At 41.3% G+C, this 20,101-nt stretch overlaps 2 protein-coding genes across 16 annotated transcripts in view; one reads left to right on the top strand and one right to left on the bottom strand.

Annotated features, from left to right (window-relative positions):
* Positions 1–20,101, bottom strand: part of CKAP2 (cytoskeleton associated protein 2) — a 59,579-nt gene that overhangs the window by 26,905 nt on the left and 12,573 nt on the right. For 2 of the 4 annotated variants that reach the window (XM_077867903.1, XM_077867901.1), the window contains exon 1: positions 8,536–8,801. The exons of the other annotated variants lie outside the window; for them this stretch is intronic. The gene's annotated coding sequence lies outside the window, so the exon portion shown is untranslated. Of the gene's footprint in view, positions 1–8,535; positions 8,802–20,101 lie in introns of those variants that run through there. 4 annotated transcript variants of the gene reach the window in all.
* The window catches only part of VPS36 (vacuolar protein sorting 36 homolog), a 47,880-nt gene that overhangs the window by 10,607 nt on the left and 17,172 nt on the right, over positions 1–20,101 (top strand). For 2 of the 12 annotated variants that reach the window (XM_077867910.1, XM_077867911.1), the window contains exons 1-4: positions 7,553–7,717; positions 14,352–14,420; positions 16,286–16,356; positions 19,404–19,518. In XM_077867910.1, the coding sequence (XP_077724036.1) occupies positions 7,622–7,717; positions 14,352–14,420; positions 16,286–16,356; positions 19,404–19,518 (351 nt within the window). In that variant the 5' untranslated portion in view covers positions 7,553–7,621. Of the gene's footprint in view, positions 1–7,552; positions 7,718–8,006; positions 8,128–8,376; positions 8,661–8,705; positions 8,818–14,351; positions 14,421–14,524; positions 14,611–16,285; positions 16,357–19,403; positions 19,519–20,101 lie in introns of those variants that run through there. The other 10 variants (XM_077867906.1, XM_077867909.1, XM_077867918.1 and 7 more) reach the window with 9 other exon arrangements.

Raw genomic sequence — 20,101 nt, forward strand, 5'->3', positions numbered from 1 at the left:
AATGAGCTGTTGCCTCTCACTGGTTAGACTGGCTATTATTTAAAAAAAAAAAAAAATGTTGGAGCAGATGTGGGAAAAGGGAACCTTCATGCACTGTTGGTGGGAATGTAAATTGATGCAGTCACTGTGGAAAACAATATGAATATTTCTCAAAACATTAAGAATAATACTACCATATGACCCAGCTATTCCACTTCTGGGTATTTATCCAAAGAATATGAAAACACTAAATCAAAAAGATATATCACCCTTATGTTGATTGCAGCATTGTTTACAATAGCCAAGATATGGGAGCAACCTAAGTGCCCATTGATAGACAAATGAATAAAGCAGCATTGTGTACACACACACACACCCCAGTGGAATGCTAGTAAGCTATATAAAGGATTGCAATTTAGCTATTTGCAAAAACATGAATGGATGAACTTGAGGGTGTTATGTTTAGTGAAGTGAGTCAGGAGGAGAAAGACAAAAAAAAAAAAAATGACTTCACTCATATGTGGAATCTAAAAAGAAAACAAAACAAATGAGAAAAGAAAAGAAAAACTTATAGACACAAAGAATAGATTGGTGGTTACCAGAGGGCAGAGGGTTGGGAGGGATCAAATGGACGAAGGGTGTCAAATGTATGGTGGTGGATGATAACTAGACTTTCAGAGGTGATCACTTTGTAATGAATACAGATTTTATATAATGTTATACACCTAAAGCATATATTACATACCAATTTTACTTCAATTTAAAAATAAAACAGGGATCCCTGGGTGGCGCAGCAGTTTGGCGCCTGCCTTTGGCCCAGGGTGCGATTCTGGAGACCCGGGGCCGAGTCCCACGTCGGGCTCCTGGTGCATGGAGCCTGCTTCTCCCTCTATGTTTCTGCCTCTCTCTCTCTCTCTCTCTCTCTCTCTCTCTGTATCTCTCATGAATAAATACATAAAATCCTTAAAAAAAAAAAGTCGTATTTAGAAGGGGAACATAATGCTGGCAGAAAAACAAAACTCACGAATCAAGCTTTTCTTCTGTCTCTAGCTTTCTTCTCATATCTTTACTCTGGTTTTGGTCTCAAGGTTTATGAGCTATGCTGTATAAGATACTTAACTCAAAAGGTTTATAACCTGGTGTGTGTGTGTGTGTGCGTGTGTGGCTTTGGTCATGAAATTGCATTCTAGGATGTTCTCCCACAGTTCACATGAAACAGGGGATCCTGTACTATTTTCCCTACATGTAGTGGAATACCAGGTCATGGAACCCAACCATGTATACTTTTATTATCTCTGATCTTCTTAGGGAGCTGACTGTGGTGGATAGTTTTTTTTTTTTTTTTTTTTTTAAATGGAAACTGGGAGCTTCTCGATCCAGGTTAGGAAATACAATCCCTTAGTTTCCTTATCTGTTTTTTGTTTTTTTTTTTAATTTTTATTTATTTATGATAGAGAGAGAGAGAGGCAGAGACACAGGCAGAGGGAGAAGCAGGCTCCATGCACCGGGAGCCCGATGTGGGATTCGATCCTGGGTCTCCAGGATCGCGCCCTGGGCCAAAGGCAGGCGCCAAACCGCTGCGCCACCCAGGGATCCCTGTGGTGGATAGTTTTAATCTTGATTGTTGCATTCTGAGTGAAAGAGGATCTTTTTCTTGGCCCTTCTGGCTTCTGAGTTTTCTTTCTCCTTGACTCTCATCTTTGGAGACTTCTCCTAAGTCAGGGATCTAGGAACTGACAGCCCTGTTCATTGGATTTCAACATCTTTTAGTTAGATGCTATGATGGTTAATCTTATATATCAACCTGAGTGGATCACAGAGTGCCCAGATATTTTGTCAGATATTATTCAGGATGTTTCTGTGATGGTGTTTTGGGTGAGTTGACATTATTTTTTTTAAGATTTTATTTATTTATACATGAGAGACACAGAGAGGCAGAGACATAGACAGAAGCAGGCTCCCTGTGGGGAGCCCAATGTCGGACTCGATCCCAAGACCCTGGGATCTTGACCTGAGCCAAAGGCAGATGCTCAACTGCTGAGCCACCCAGGCATCCCTGAAGTTGACATTTAAATTGGCAGACTCTGAGTACAGCAGATTGTCCCTTATAATGTGGGTGGGCCTCATCCAATCAGTTGACTGATGGATGACAGAATGGATGGATGGATGTTCAGTGGACAGAACAAAAAGCTGACTCTCCCCACTCCTAGCAAGAAAAATTCTGCAACAGATGGCTTTCAGACTCAAAGTGGAACATCTGCTCTTCTTAGTTCTCCAGATCAATGGCCTGATGGCCTTTGGACTTGAACTATAGCCTTAGCTCTCCTGGGTCTCCAGCCTGCCTGCCAGTCTTGCAGATTTTGGACTTGCCAGCATCCATCCATAATAGCACAAGCTAATTCTTTATTCTGTTTCTTTCTCTGGAGAACTCTAACTAATAAAGATGCCCTGTTCTCATTCTTTGATGATTTATCAGGCAGGTACTCTGGCCTACTCCATTCTCATATCTTGATATGTCTGAGACACATGGCCTTTCTCCTTGCCCAGCCTGGAAAGAGAAAACCCTTGTACAAGTGTCTATCCTAGCAGCTGTCATATGTCAGGCTTCAAATTGTGGGCACCTCAAGGACAAAAAGCATTCCTTCTTTTCATATCCATAATGCCCACCATATCAATCATCGCAAGGTCCAAGAATTTGGACCATTGCAAGGTCTGCACAATTCTCCATCAGACTAGGACACTTAGCTTACATGATATTAGTTAGTTTCAATAGGAGAAAAGACAAAAAAAATCATAAATAATCTAATACTAAAAAATCAGGGAATGACAGTAAATGATCACATGTAATGATATATTACCATGATTAAAATGTCAAATAATGTTTAGTACTTTGAGATATTTTCAGGATATTAAATGAAAAATACAAAAATACCAAGAGAAGGGTCAGAAATAGACCAGAATACACAAGGATTTTAGAACATGATAAAGGTGGCAATTTAATTCAGTGGAGAAAAGATGGTTTCTGTTCATTGGAAAGAGTCTTCTCTTTCTTATAGAACCTGTGCTACAGATCAGTGACTCCATGATTAGGGGAAATGCAGAGCCCTGAGAGTAGAGAGGGAAGGAGAGACTTCCCTCCACTCTTCTGCCACATGGGCAGGCATGCAGCTTTGGTACTTGAAAGACTGGGACAAGAGTGAGGTAAGTGGCCTCACACACATGGCCTGGTCTCATTCACCTTGGCCTAATTCTGGCCTGTTGATCTTGTCTTTATTTAAAATGATATTTTATTTATCATGGATTTTTTGGAATTAATTTTGGATTTTTAAAAACATACTGCTTTATTTTACCAAAATAAAAAGTTTTTGGACAGCAAAGTAAACCAACAACAGCACTAAAAGGCAACCTACTGAATGGGAGAACATATTTGCAAAGGATACAGCCATTAAGGGGTTAATATTCAACATATGTAAAGAACTTATAGAACTCAACCCCTCAAAACCAAACAATCCAATTAAAATGGGCAGAGGACCTAAATTGACATTTTTCCAAAGAAGACATGCAGATGGCCAACAGATACATGAGAAGATGCTCAACATCACTAAACATTAGGGAACTGCAAATTAAGACCACATGAGATATCACTTTATACCTTTCAGAATGGCTAAGTTAAAAAAGATGAGAAAAAATAAGTGTTTGTGAGGATGTGGAGAAAAAGGAACCCTTGTGCAATTTGGTGGAAAGGCAAACCAGCAGCTTCTCTTGCCAGCAGCATCATGGAGGAGTTGAACAGTGCCTGTTCAATAAATATCCAATAAATATTTTTTGAATACTTATTGAATGAGTGAGTAGAGTGAGAACCAAGAGCCCTGTCTTGAAGTGACTCAGAAGAGATGTTCTCAACTTACCTCCTTGCCTACGGGTCCTTGTGAGATTTTAATAGGCAGCCTTACATAGGCACTGTGAGATTTCACGTACACGGATACTGAAAGGCAAAAGTGACTATAAGACACTTAAGGAGACAGTGGCTTAAAGCAGAAGGAACAAGAGAAATTAGAATAGGGCACCTCTGTGGAGGGTGTACTCAGGGATGTCATAGAAGAAAACTTTATTAAAAATAAAATGAGGGCAGCCCCAGTGGCGCAGCAGTTTAGCGCCGCCTGCAGCCCAGGGTGTGATCCTGGAGACCCAGGATCGAGTCCCACATCAGGCTCCTTGCATGGAGCCCGCTTCTCCCTCTGCCTGTGTCTCTGCCTCTCTCTCTCTCTCTCTGTGTCTCTCATGAATAAATAAATAAAAATCTTTAAAAAATAAAAAATAAAATGAGAACTCTACGTAGATGTCATTGGAACAGTCACTCAGGTGTTTCTGGAACTAAAACATTATTCTAGGGATGCTTAGGTGGCTCAGTGCTTGAACATCTTCCTTTGGCTCAGGGCGTGATCCCGGGGTCCTGGGATCAAGTCCCACCTCAGGCTCCCCACAAGGAGGCTGCTTCTCCCTCTGCCTGTGTCTCTGTTTCTCTCTCTGTCTCTCATGAATAAATAAAATCTTTTAAAGAAAATAAAATAAATTATTCTAGAACTTAAAAGAATTCCCAATTTAAAAATTCAACAGAAGACTTGGAAAAGTGAATGGTCACTGTGAAAAACACAAATTCAGCCCCCCAATATATAGAAATGAATATGGTAGGAGAAAAAGTAGGGGTCATGGGAGACAGTTATGACGGGCTTAAAATAAATAATCAAAGGTCCCAAAGGGGCAAAAAAAAAAAAAAAACCCAAACAACACATAGATCAGAAATAATAATCAAAATAATAATAGAAGAATATCTTTCTGAAGAAGACAGCAACTCGAGTCTTCAAATTGAAAAGCATCATTATGTCACAGGCAGGAAAATGAGGAGGGATATACACCCAGAATCTCTGACCTGATAGAATTTCTGAACTTCAAGGATAATGAGAAAATCTTATAGGTTCCAGGCAGACAGAACAGATCACTTACAAAGGCAGAGGTAGTCTAGTGTTGGACTTGCTTAGACCCTTCCCTTCCCAATCCATGACCAGGCAAAACTACGTGCCTAATTAAATCCATAGCTTTCCTACTCTCCAATTTGGTTTTGCCTCTGAATGGGGCTGGATATTGCTCCTCTGACTTCACTTTAATTGCATGTGGGGGGGGGGGGCGGTGGTGGCGCCTGGATGGCCCAGTGGTTGAGCGTCTGCCTTTGGCCCAGGGTGTAACCCCGGGGTCCAGGGATTGAGTCCTGCATGGGGCTCCCCATAGGGAGCCTGCTTCTCCCTCTGCCTCTGTCTCTGCCGCTTGTGTCCTCCATGAATAAATAAAATTTTTAAAAAAATTACACATCGGGAAACTTCAAGCAGGCCAGGCAATCAGTATCCTAGTGTGTTCATAACTCCTCACACCTCTCTCTTCTTCTAGTCTTGCTTCCTCCTCTGAGAAAACCAAAGCAGTTCCAGAGAATGTTTGCAGATTCCCATCGCAAAAATTCATCTGCCTCACATACTCTGCTCTCCTCTGATAATAGCCACATCTCTGACCCTCTCTTGTGCATTCTCTCAGCTTCTCAAGGACATCACTCAAGCAGGTCTCCCCTCACTCTCACTGCTATCAGTACTCAAACATACTATTTTTTTTTCCACCTGGAAAACAAATCAACAAGCAACCCAAACTCCCTGTTGACCTCACTTCCCCTTCCTGTTACCAGCCTATTTCTTTGGTCTCCTTTGCAGCAAAGTTCTCAAAGGAGTTGTCTATGTTCCCTACCTACAATTCCTCTCTTTCTCTTTTAAAACTGCTCCATTCAGACTTGTCCCGCCCCCCAGTCCCCCCAACCCCACCCCCCCCCCAATTGCAGGCACTCTTGTCAAGGCTGCCAAATAACTCCACGTGGTAAAAGCAGTGAGCCATATTCAGTCCCACGGACTTGACCCGTGGGCAGAATTTTACACTGATATACCGGGTTTTCTTAGCTTCCAGGACACCATTCTCTCCTGGTTGTCCTATCTCACTAGTGCTCCTTCTCTGTCTTCTTTGCTGTGCCTTTTCTTCTCCTTACTTGTGTTAATCTGGTCTAAATTAATAATCTTATCCTCTTAATGGAGGCTGTCCAACCTCACAGAGTGTTAGGCATTATTCGGGACAAGATTTTCCTTTGACTGGGGCACCTGGATGGCTCTGTTGCTAGAGCATCTGACTTTTAATCACAGGGTTGTGAGTTAAAGCCCCATGTTGGGGCTACTTTAAAAAATTTTTTTCTTTTGATTAAAAAGTATTGAGAAATAGCCTCATCAGTAAATGAATCAAAAAATAAAATCTGTCAAGTAGCAAAAATAACAAAAATGATAATGTCTAATATAGACACAACTATTTGGCCTTGGAAAAAGATCAATCTGCAGGTGGCACTGCATCCTTGTTAAGTTCCCAATATGTAGCAAGCTGCCTAAAATGTGTGCAAACTCTTTAAAGCAGTAATTCTATTTTGGGAAGACACTCTAAGAAAATAATCCTTAAAGGCCCAAAAATATATCAGTTGTACAAGTACTACTATAGGTGTTCCATTTATAATGTAAACTGTGTAAATGAGAGAGGCAGTGACAGAAGCCCAGCAGGTGGTAGCAGCATCCATGGACCAGTTTGTGGCACCAAATTTATCTGTGCCAGTTTGTGGCACAGAAAAATTATGGAAGATCTGTATAGTAAATTCATGAGGTCCGTGTTGATATTGAAAATGTTTAAACGACAATGATCTTAAATATTTTTTTTTTAATTTTTTTTTTTTATTTATTTATGATAGGCACACAGTGAGAGAGAGAGAGAGAGAGAGAGAGAGGCAGAGGGAGAAGCAGGCTCCATGCACTGGGAGCCTGACGTGGGATTCGATCCCGGATCTCCAGGATCGCGCCCTGGGCCAAAGGCAGGCGCTAAACCGCTGCGCCACCCAGGGATCCCAAACGACAATGATCTTAATGGGGAAGAAAGAGGGGCACAAGATAATACTTTTTTTTAAAGATTTTGTTTATTCATGAGAGACACAGAAAGGCAGAGGCAGAGGCGGAGCGAGAAGTAGGGTCTCTGAGGGGAGTCCGATGTGGGACTTGATCCCAGTACCCCGGGATCGCGCCCTGAGCGGAAGGCGGACGGTAAACTACTGAGCCACCCATGTACTTTCATATTGATTGCAGCTGTATAAAAAACAACGATAAAACTTTAATTGAAAAGAAACGTCACAGTGTCAATAGCTACAACCTTTAAAGAACGTGGCGACACGCTGGGCATCGACAAGGAAACGGCACACATGTGCAGGAATAATGCTCAGTAAGGAGGTCCAGGCTGTGGCCCGGCGGCCCCCAAAGTCCCCGCCGCCCTCAACCCGTAAGCTTCAGGCTGCGGATCCGAGCCCAAGTTGGACAAAGGACGGGTGGACGCTCCCGCCGAGCCCCAGGCCGCCCGCCCGCCAGGTGGCGCTCCCCGCAGGCCCCCGGGTCCTGGGCCGCCTCCCCGCCCGGCCTCCGCCCCGCCGCCCGCCGGCCGCCAGGGGGTGCCGCAGGCTGCGCGGCGCTCGGCTCGCCGCCCCGGAGCGCCCGCGCGGGCGAGCGGCGAGGCCGGCCGGGCGGCTGCCATGGACCGTTTCGTGTGGACCAGCGGCCTCCTGGAGATTAACGAGACCCTGGTGATCCAGCAGCGCGGGGTGCGCATCTACGACGGCGAGGAGAAGGTAGGGGGCGGGCTCCGCACGGCGCACGGCCTGGCCGCCCGTTGGGCCTCCATCCGGCGCACGGTCCCCACCCCGCGGGGCTCGGGGCGCGGGGCGCGGGGCGCGGGGCGCGGGGCGCGGGAGCGGCGGCGACGGCGGACCTGCGGCCGGGTGCCTGCGCCTCGGGCCCGGGGTCGGGCGTGGGGACGGCGGGCCGCGCCCCCCTCCCCCCCCCAGTGACACCGCCGTGACCCGGGGTGCGGCGGGCGCGCCCTGCGGGGGTTTCCGAGAAGCGTGTCCGGGTCTCACCGGGACGCCTTTCTTGAGGCTCTTCCCCCGCCCCGCACCCTCGCCTTTTTTTTTTTTTTTTTTTTTTTCTGGAATGACTTTGGAAGGGAGTCGAGCGTTCGTTTCGTGAAGGAAGCGATGTGGTAGGGCGTGCTCGTCCTCCAGGCACCGCAGGGAGGGGACGCGCTGGCCGGCGGAGGCGCCCGGGAGTGCGCGGGGCGGCCTCGACCCACCGCGACCAGCGACCGCGCGGAGCCGCCTCCCTCAGCTGAGGCCGCGCCCCGCGGGCAGATGCGCGCCCCCGAGGCTCGGGCCGGGCCGGGCCGGGCCGGGCCGGGCCGGGGCGGGGCGGGGCGGGAGGCCCCGAAGACCGGGGGCCGAGGTCCCAAGGACCCTCCTCAGCGTCCCGGCGAAGCCAGGGGGAGGGGGAAGCAGGGAGGTGCTCCGTGCAGGAGAAGCAGGTGCCCTGGCGGTTGGTGCGAGGTGGACCTGACCCTGAACAGACCGGCGGGCATTGGCCGCAGCTGTTCTCCGAAGCAGTCAGGCCTTACCTCCTGGAAGAGTCTGGCCCTTCACTCCTCGGGGCCAGTGGTCCGCAGGCCTCCAGGGAAGGAGTTGGGTTCTGTGCACGCCGAGGGGGGCTTGGGTCGGCCAGGAAGGAGCGCACGAGCCTGAGGCAAGTCAGCCGTGGAGACTGCTGGGGGGCTGTGGGAAAACTACTAACCCCTTCTGGGTGAAACGTTTAAGTTGGAATCAGAAGAATGCTAAAAACCCGCTTGTTCACCAGCATTTTTAGTTTCCAGAAGTTTTCACTTGCTATCTCTTCTTCATGGGTTTGTTAATGAAACTTGTCTCTGTACTTTTGCGTTTGTTCCTTGAGGCATAGCTTTTCCTGGTCGGTGCCTGCAGAAGCTTGAGACTTCCTTCCTCCTAGGTCATGGAGGACAGGGGTCACCCAGCTATCTAGGGGCACGGTTGATGTGACATAGGACCCAGGTGTTCTGCCTCCCTGAGGGTATTTTCCGTGTACCCTGTTGCCTCCATGACCAAGACAAGGTCTTTTTCTTAAAATAACTTGCTTAGATTTACTCCATTTCCTGCCTCAGCACTTTTATGAACTTGACCTCAAATTAGGTTTGCATCTTTTGGTCGGAGTGACTAGCTAAACGTTTTTCTGACAAGCTAAATGTTTGAACATTTCAAACACCTTCGAACTTTTGTAAATGGGAAGCATAATCAAATTCCCCTCTTTCAGCTGGTTTGATTATGCCTCCCTCTCAGAATTGAATGCTGAGAATCATAGATTGGCCTTCAAAGACTCCCTAAAGACAATCCCCTGCTGGAAGTCACACTTCTGCGGGATCCCACACTACTTTTAGCGGACAAGTAGATGTAGTTATCAGAGGATTAATCAAAAGGTATTGGGAAAAATTTAGTTAAGACACTTTGATCTACTGAAGAATTCTTTCTTTTTTTATTTATTCACAGAGACACACACACACACACACACACACACACACACACACACACACAGAGACACAGGCAGAGGGAGAAGCAGGCACCATTACAGAGAGCCTGACGTGGGACTCCATCCAGGGTCTCCAGGATCACGCCCTGGGCTGCAGGCGGCGCTAAACCGCTGCGCCACCGCCACCGGGGCTGCCCTACTGAAGAATTCTTAACTGTGGTAAAAGCTGAGGGTAGTGAGGGAGGGATGCAGGTGTCCTGAAATTGAAGCAGAATTCAGACAAGCCTGCTGAGCTGCATCTAATGGTCACTGGCTGAGCTGTCCCCTGTGTGGCTGAGGGCTCGGCTGATTCCTCGCGGAAAGCTCCATATCCTGGCTTCTTCCATCTGCTGGAAGGCTTCCAGACTTTACCTGAAGATTCTGGGAATCTCTTATCAGCCTCCAGATGTGATCAAGTCCTCTTTCAGTATCTTTCACTGGCTCCCTTGGTCTAGGGCATTCCAGTCCAGTCTACTTAGCCTTCATGGCTTTGCATCCCAACACATTCCTCAGGCAAGTGTGCATATGGCTGTCTACTAGACAGGTGGACGCCCCTGGAGGGCAGAAAGTGTGCCTTACTTGTTCATGTATCTTTTGGCTCATTGTGGGTGTAAAATACATTAAAAAAAAAAAAAAAAAGGCCTTGAATAATTTGAGCACCTACTATGTGCCAGGAGCTTTACATATAACCTCATTTAATCCTCTCAGTGGACATATGAGATACTTTATGGATGAGAAAATAACTCTTAGTGACTTGCTGGGGACCTGGGTGGCTCAGCCATTGAGCGCCTGCCTTTGGCTCAGGGCATGATCCCAGGGTCCCGGGATCGAGTCCCACATCGGGCTTCCCGCAGGGAGCCTGCTTCTCCCTCTGCCTGTGTCTGCATCTCTCTCTGTGTCTCTCATAAACAAATAAATAAAATCTTAAAAAAAAAAAAAGAGAGAAAACTGTGACCTGAGGTCACACACGTAGTATTGGGTGGAACCACGGTACTGCTTTTCCCACTGCCCAAACACCCACGTGTCTCATGAGAATAAATGTGTGCTTGCTTGTTTCTACAGGCATAGTTTTCATGGGCCCCTTATGGCTGGATAGTATGTTGTTTTCTTAAGCAGCATAGACAGGTCATTTGTTTAAATCCACAGAAGCTTCTATAGCCTCAGCTAATTTAAAAATAAAATGAAAGCAGGTTAGTAATGTATAATAAAGTTGTTAGGTTGGCAGCATATTCCAGGAGACTTAGAAAACGTCTATTTTCTTTCATCTAGCTCTTTCACTTTTAGGAATTTACCCTTGAGAAATAATCAGAGATACATAAAAATATAATGAATGAGGATGCTCATCTCAGCATTTATATATATATATTCTACATTATTACATAGAGAGAAAATTGGGAGCAATCTGAATGTCCACCAAAGGGTTTAGTTAATTAAATATGACAGGCCTTAATCAACATGAGGGCTTGCTAATGAAGGGCCACCAATTGAAAAACAGCAAGTTATAAAACTATAAATATGATGACTTCATTTTATTTAAACATTATTTACACATGCACACATATGTACGCATATGTATATATGTGTGTGGGTATATACACATACACTCTGGCTGGTATGATTATGAGTGATTTCATTTTCTTTTTTAGACTTAAATTTTTTCCCAAATTTTCTGTGTATTATTATAAAATAATAATTTCTGTTATAAAACAGAAAAATGCTAAATAATAAAACAGGGTAAGAGCTTATCCAGCACATGTCTACATTAGATCAACCTTTAAGTAGTTAAAATTATTCTAGCTCTGAGTGGCAGGAGTAAACCAGCCTAAACTTGTCTATCAGGTTTAGCTCATAATCCCTTGGAATCCCTGAAGGGAAGTATTACACAATTTCTTGACTTAAAGCAGCAGCATTTTATGTTTGCACATTGTTAATTAACATAGCAATGGAATATACTCTGCCTTCAGCTTTAAGTTCACACCCCTATGCTGGAATTTCGGTAAAAGAAAGTGCATTTTCTTAATCAGAACTGTTATGCTGTAATGTAACATGTACTCTCAAGTTGATAAAATATTTGTTTTTTGTAAAGGGGAAATCTTACTCATTGACAAAAAAGAGGTTTTTAAAGTCTCAAAAGCTCAATTAATTTGGTTTTGCTATAAACATTTGAAGCCAGACTGAATCAAGTGCCAGGAGTATGTATGTTTTACTTCTGATTTTTTATTATTATTATTTTTATTTTTTTAAAGATTTTATTTATTTATTCATGAGAGACACACAGAGAGAGGCAGAGACACAGGCAGAGGGAAAAGCAGGCTCAATGCAGGGAACCTGATGTGGGACTCAATCCCGGGACTCCAGGATCATGCCCTGGGCCGAAGGCAGGTGCTAAACCGCTGAGCCACTCACGGATCCCCTTTACTTCCAATTTTGTAGAAAACATGGAATTCATCAAGTGTTTTCTCTGAGGTGTTGAAATAGTTTTGTGGAATGATCTCTTAACAGAGTTTTTTAGACTAGATAGTTCATTAGGTCTCTTATCACTAAAGCTTATAACCATATTGATGATTACTAACATATTGCTACTACAGTCATACCTTGCTCTTAAAAAAATTTTTTTAAAATTCATATTAAAACTGTACTGCTTATCGATTATACAAAGAGTTTTTCTGACAGAAACAGTATTTCTGTGTATGTTTGACTTAACAAAAAATTTATACACACTCCAGATTACAGGAAATTGTTATATATGTTTCTAACAATTTTTAAATTTTTTTACTAAACAAATAATAAAGTTGTTAAATATGGACAAGCCAAAAGAAGAAACTTGAAATAATAGTAATCCTGCTACCCATAAACAGTTACTCTTGGCACATTCTCTATGTGTTTGTGGCTGTGTGTATAATCATGCTATGTAAACTACTTTGAAACCTACTTTTGAATTTGTTAATATCATGAGTATCTTGTAATATATTAAATCTCAATTTGCATACTTAATTAAATTTATGATTATTTTTACTTAAGAATGAAATATAACAATGTTCTAATTGGTTATTCATGTGATAGACATTTGTAACCACATTCTTTTATTTATTTATTTATTTTTAACCACATTATTTTAAATTCCAAAGGATTATTTCTGATAAACTGGACCCTAGTGATAATGCTTTCCTTTGAAGTCATTCTCTTTTAATTAAAGGATTTTTAAATTTTGAGTGTAGTTGACACACAATGTTCTATTAGTTTGGGGCGATTTGACTGGTTTATGTACTATGCTGGGTTCACCACAACTGTAGCCACCACCTGTCCTAATGTGAATCTGGTATCATTGATCATATTCCTTTTGTTCCCATGACATTCCTTCTGTAACTGGAAGCCCTTAAATCTCACTCCCCTTCACCCATCTTGCACGCACCTTCTCTTCCCTCTCTGAATTTGTCTTGCAAGGTAGCCTTAAAATGGGACCAACTTTTAACTTTTGAAATAACTAATTACTCCTTAGAAAAGGATACAAGTAAGTCCTACCATAGGACAAATTCTACTTCCTAGTAATTAGAGTTAATAGAAGCTTCCAATATATTTCTTGATCTTAACGCAAATGAAGGGATTTGATATCTTATCTCTTGGGTTTCAGCTCTAAAATTTGCTTATTTTATATAATTTTCAATGCATAGTAATAAATGATGAGGATTAAGGGTTTGGTCCTAAAGACATAGATGGCATTTTTTGTGTGTGTGATTGTATTATAGTTAAAATATTTTTTATTTTTTAAAGATAGCTTTCTTTTCTTTAAAGATTTTATTCATTCATTCATTCATTCATTCATTCATGAGAGACACAGAGAGAAGGCAGAGACATAGGCAGAGGGAGAAGCAGGCTCCTCGCAGAGAGCCTAATGTGGGACTCGATCCCAGGGATCATGCCCTGAGCCGAAGGCAGACGCTCAACTACTGAGCCACCCAGGCGTCCCTAAAAATAATTTTTACACTTTATTACATTTTTATTTTGAGTAGGTGACATGATCCCATGACAAAAGTCCCCAAAGCCCAAAAAGTCTACAGTTAAAATCTCCGTTTCACCTTTGTCTCTTTGTCACTCAGTAACCCCTTAGAGGCTACCAGGGCATCATTCTGGAGAACTGTGCATATGTATCATGCATAGATATTTGTATAAAGTAGATTGTATTTCCTTTTTTAAAATGCAAATTTGTAATAATACTATGCATACAAAGTTCTGAATCTTGCTTTTTTCTTTTCACTTAATCTATGTGGAGAATTTACCATATTTCATCAATTCTAAATGCCCATTCTCACCCCTTCACTCCACATTTTAACAACTGAATCAGAATGCATATATCTCACAATGTATTTTGGGGTATATGGAGATTATCTATCCAATTACATTCTATGTGATATGCTGTAAAGTTGCTTGCTTTTGTCCGCTGACTCTTGTAGAATTCTATGATAGTCCATATAGTTCTTCCTCATTCTTTTTTAACGTCTGTATGGATTCCACAGTATGAGTGTATCATACTTGACTTAACCACTAGCCTGTTTTTACACATCTAGGTTGTTTGCGATTTTTTTTCATAATTTTATTAAGGCTGTACATATATGTGTGTGCGGGACTTGATCCCGGGGATCACGCCCTGAGCCGAAGGCAGACGCTCAACTACTGAACCATACACACACACAAGACATATATGGCTTATGAAGTGTGTAGCATTGTTTCTCCTTAATTTGTGGTAAGCCTAATTCTCAAATGTTTTTACGATTAACTTACTATTGTGTAATTCATGAGGAAGAAAATCTGAACCACATTGATATACATCATTAATGTTTTGTGATGACCTTCTCTTTCTAGATAAAATTTGATGCTGGCACCCTCCTTCTCAGTACACACCGACTAATTTGGAGAGATCAGAAAAACCATGTAAGATAAAGGTTTTTTTTTTAATCTGTTCTAGGTTTTAAATCACTGAGGTCCCTTATCTCTTTCTTTCTTAACTAAAAAATGTAATAAATTTCCATTTTCAGAATGTTAAAAGAACGTGTCTCATGTGATCTCTCTGAATGGAGTACAGGTAGAGGACTTCGGGGTTGTCCCACATTTGCTGAATAGAGTGAGAATCATGGTCACTCCTGTTTGTTTGTTTTTTTTTTAAAGATTTTATTATTCATGAGAGACAGAGAAAGGCAAAGACACAGGCAGAGGGAGAAGCAGGCTCCATGCAGGGAGCCCGATGTGGGACTCCATCCTGGGTCTCCAGGATCAGGCCCTGGGCTGAAGGCAGTGCTAAACCGCTGAGCCACCCGGGCTGCTCTCACTCCTGTTTTTAAACCCTAGTGAGAATATACCCTATACCTGAATGTTTTATGTGTAATGGGAACAACAACAAACCATTTGTTGTCAGGGATCCTCAGAGTAACCTGATTCTGAAAATCTGAAGGATAGGTCTGCAGGGGAGTACATGCTTTTACCTAGGTATTGAGAAGAATAGCCTCTAAGTCACTCAGCAAGAGGAGAAAACTCCTTGTTTTTTCATTTCTAGGAAGAGAGAACAAGTTTATATATAAAGCTATTTTTATTCCAAAGAGCTTAACTTCAAAGTGTATGTGTATGTAAATTTCAGTGTTGCCAAGTAAAATAAACAATCTATTTTATTTTCATAATTGCTGCACCCTTCACCATGAAATTTTAATTTTATAGGCAAACTATATACTGTACTGAGGCTCTTTGGTTTTTTGTTGTTGTGTGTTTTTTTTTAAATATTTTATTTAATAGAGAGCACAAGCAGGGGGAAGGGCAGGGAGAAAAGGAGAAGCAGACTCCCTGATGAGCAGGGAGCCCACGGAACTTGATCCCAGGTCCCTGGGATCATGTGACCTGTGCTGAGGGCAAATGCTTAATCGACTGAGCCACCTAAGTGCCCCTGTACTGAGGCTTTTTGAAAGGCCACTAATTATTGCAAAATCTGACTCTCTTTGGCCCCCAAGAATCAGTCTGTGTTCCCTTAGTGGTGGTATTATCCTCGTTGGTAATACATACCTACACCTATTAATGGTGTCTAATTTTTTTAAAAGAAGTATACATTTAGGAAAGAAGTCTTTGTTGGAAGGATAGGTATCCTTAAAACATTTATAAATTAATCTTAGTATAATTTTTTTGATTATCATATAAAGAGACTAATTTAGAAACCCTTAGACCTATTAAATGCCAGTCATTTATAATAACTTAAAAATAAATGTGCTAATAAAGGGAACCTATATCAGTATTTTCTGTTAAACATGGTGAATGAAATACAGAAAATTTAAAAAGAAATCACCTGTATAGCACACTCCTTAAAGTTGTTTTGATTTACCTGTTCTGTTCTTTTTTTGGTTTGGTAGTTACAGTGGCTTTTAAACCTCTTATGTTGGGACGCCTGGGTGGCTCAACGTTTGAGCATTTGCCTTCAGCTCAGGTCGTGATCCCGTTGCCCCGGGATCGAGTCCCACATCGGGCTCCCTGCCTGCTTCTCCTTCTGTCTCTGCCTCTCTCTGTGTCTCTCGTGAATAAATAAATAAAATCTTTAAAAAAATAAACCTCTTCTGTTTTTCTATGCAGCTAAATGCCACCGCAGTACTGTTTTCATTCCATTTTTCCTTCAGCTTATTTAAGGAATAAAGTCATTTTATGATTTTTAAAATTGTTTTATTATTAAGTACCTCAAAAGTATACGACACTCTTAAATACTATAAAACCAAGGTTTCTGACAAAGAGTCTTATGAATCCTGTTTTGTGTGGTTTCCTTCTAGGAGTGCTGCATGGCCATTCTTCTTTCCCAAATTGTGTTCATTGAAGAACAGGCAGCTGGAATTGGAAAAAGGTGAGGTGTCTACAGTGCAGTCTTGATTCACAAAAATGTTCCAGTCAAGCTGTCATTATTAACTCAGTAGAGTTACTGCTGTGCCATGACTGCCTGTTTGTGAGTGAATCTAATGATTGTACAATTAGATTGTAATAATCTAAACTATTATTTATAATCATTGGTCAGGAGCTCCCCTAAGAAGACGTTTCCTACATTAAACTCAGGGATAAATGGAAGTCATTCTTACAGCACAAATCAAGCATTAAGGTTTGCTATAGTATCCTTGGGTCAAAATAAATAAATGTTGGGCAGCTGTCATTGCATGTATTTCCAGAGACCTTCGCTTTGATGTGTCTGTGTATCTAGTACTTAAAATCAGAAGTGATTCATCTGAGAAAAATGACTGACTTTACTCCTATTTCTAGTTGATCATTAATTTTCTACACGTTGACTTTTTCAGGTATCAGTGTTAAATAGAGTATCATGATAGTTATTGTCCAAATTGGGATGTTTATAGTAGTAACAGGAGGCACTGTTTTTTATTTTATTTTTAAGATTTATTTATTTGAGAGAGAGAATGGGTGCACTCACATGTGTAGGGGGACGGGCAGAGGCAGAGAGTCTATCAAGCTGACTTCCCACTGAACTTGGAGCCCAGTGTAGAGCTAGGACTCAGCGTTTGATCCCATGACCCCTGAGATCGTGACCTGAGCTGAAACCAAGAGTCTGGTGTTTAACCAGCTGAGCCACCCAGGTGCCATGGGGGTGCTGTTTATAATTGGACCAAGGAAGCATAAAATGAGACAGTTTTAAGCAAACCAGGATATGTGATCACCCTCGTTTAAAGCCACATGTTAAAATATTTCTTTTAATCAAGTATGTTAAAAATTCTGGCTTTATATTTTAAGTACATGTAATTGAGGGCAACTTATGAACAAATATTGCTGATCAGATTTTTTTTTTCCATGTGGGCCCATTTTGAACTTTAATATAGTTATTTCAGTAGAGGTGAAACAAATGTTGAACTTCCCTGGAAATGCAATGCATGCCTTAATCAGAATGTTGTAGGTAGCATGAAAGATTGCTTATTTAACATAAAAGAAACTGATGTTTTAAAAAGATTAATAAAGGCTTAGGTGTTTAGAGGAGACTATTTCTCCAGTTTCTGTTTTTCCTCTTGTCACTTTTTTCCATCTTACTAAGTTCTTTTTTTTCTAAATGGAGGTTCAGTTAGAAATAATATTGTATGAGTTTCAGGTGTATAACATAATGATTTGATATTTGTGTATATTACCTTAAGTTCTACAAAGTAAAACTGGAAGGTGCTCCAGATCATTTGAATGTTCTTCTGCTGTGTCCCAAGGAAACCTAAATTGTATGACAAAAATTATATAAAATATTTACCTTCCCACTAGTGTCTTATTTTTAAACATCTCCAGTGAGGAAGAATTTAATAATGTATCAGGTTAATTTTTCTCAAATATTCTCTTTAGTTCTCAGCAATTACCATATTTCATTGATTCAGAGTTGCACATATAGTATCACCTTTTAACTTGTCTCAACCCAAGATGCTTCTTTGATTGGGGAGTTTTTAAACTTGAAATATGGTAATCCAATCACCTGCAAAAGAATATATTTAAAAACTGGCCTGGATCATTTATGCTGACTTTGGGATTTTTAAACTTCATTTTGTATTGTAATCTTTAGTTCTTCATTGAGTTTCCTTTGACAAAATCTGATAGTAGGGCCCAGGCTTCTCAGTTTTAAAAATCAGTTGGGTACTGCTTTGCTTGTTCACCTTAGCCTAATTGTCGTATTTTGTTGCCCTCCTTGACAGTTCATTTCAAACAGTCCTGTTACTGTGCTTGCATAGTTTATTTGCTCACCTCATTTAAAGAAGTTCACCACAAAGGAATAGGTGAAGAAGCCTTACAAGTCTGGCCCCAGTTTAATAACCAAAGCATTTATTACACTGAGGAGGCCCCACACATGGTATTTCAATTTGACAGTGACATTTGGGCAGTCATAGGGGCCTAAACAAAATAGAGCAATAAATGGATGAATCTATAATGTGATCATAAAGAAAAAGCTCTAAGCTGCGTATCCAAAGTATTTTGATTGAGGTTTTTGGTTTTGCTAATTTTGGAAGAAGATTATTTATTGAACAGGTGTTTGGGGGGAGGAAGAGGAAAGGGGCTTATGAAACTGAACAAATATAGTGGTATTTTTAATAGCACAGAAGATAATGGTAGTCATAGAGATTTTGGTAGTTTGTGTTTCCAGAGCAGCAGTATTTTGAGAATTCTTTTTGCTGTTGGATTATCTTCTAGATCATGCTATTGATTGAGCAGCATTTTCCAAAAATGATACTGTAGAATGTTAGTTTTAGATGGTGTTTTAATAAAATGTCAGTTGGCCAGTTTTGCACAGATAAGTTTTCATAGTTTGTTTTTATTTTTTTTTTTATTTTTTTTTTTTAAAGATTTTATTTATTTATTCATGATAGTTACACAGAGAGAGACAGAGAGGCAGATACACAGGCAGAGGGAGAAGCAGGCTCCATGCAGGGAGCCCGACGTGGGATTCGATCCCAGGCCTCCAGGATCATGCCCCGAGCCAAAGGCAGGCGCCAAACCGCTGCGCCACCCAGGGATCCCCATAGTTTGTTTTTAAATGAGTAGAGTAGTATGCTTTGGCAGAAATTATAGGTCCCCTGGTAACCTCAGGGATGACTCTGTACATGGAAAGCCCTAATCATAAACCAAAATAATGAACTATCCCAAATTTTGAAAACTCATTTTGAACTTATTTTTTGAAACCACAGTTTTAAATAATCTATAGAGCTAGTAACTTGAACTTTTTGGATCATAGTTTAGAAGTTGTAAGTAGAGGTATTTTTGAAAGATTCATTAATACTGAATTAATACAGAGTTTAAAAGGATTCCTTTCAGGATGTCCTTTGTTTATACATGAGTTTTAAAAGTGAATTGAGATATATTAAAGGTTATGAAAATAGAATTAGTGATTCTTAAAAGGTAATTAAATTCACTACATTTATACTTCAGTGCCAAAATAGTGGTTCATCTTCACCCACCTCCATCCAACAAAGAACCTGGTCCGTTCCAGAGTAGTAAGAACTCCTACATCAAACTATCCTTCAAAGAACATGGCCAGATTGAGGTAGGAAGCATATCCTCGTTTTTGTTTTTGTTGTTCTTTGTTAATATGCTGTAAATTGATATTGTACAACATACCAGGTTTCACCATATTTTTCAATAAAATTTTTATGATATCTTAAGCCTTATCAGTAGAAAATATGAAGTTTAAGTTTTGGGAACAGGAAACAGGAGGGTGTGGTCCCAAGGAAAAAGCAGAAGCTAGAAATACAGTAAGTCATGCCATTAGGCTACTAGTAAATTTTTCAGTGGCTTAGTTAAAGAGGCAGAGTATAATGCAGTGAAATGTGACACTATCTCAGTATCTAATAGCTCACCAGCCTTAAGTCAGGAAGTCTTTCTTCCTTGACGCCACACAAATCTAATCACTTATGTACTTAGTCCATCGTATGATAGTTTACACGTTCTGATTAGTAAGTCGCTGTATAAGTATTCTTCAGATATTTACAAGTGTGTTTATTTCCCCATTGATACCCTAAATTATTTACGTGGGTTTTTTATATGGCACTTCACCCAGTGCTCTTCACACAGTAGGCGCTAAGCAAATATAAGTGACTAACTGAAGTCATTTTCACTGTAGTTAAACA

This window comes from Canis aureus, chromosome 24 (assembly GCF_053574225.1).
Source record: "Canis aureus isolate CA01 chromosome 24, VMU_Caureus_v.1.0, whole genome shotgun sequence".
NCBI lineage: Eukaryota > Metazoa > Chordata > Mammalia > Carnivora > Canidae > Canis > Canis aureus.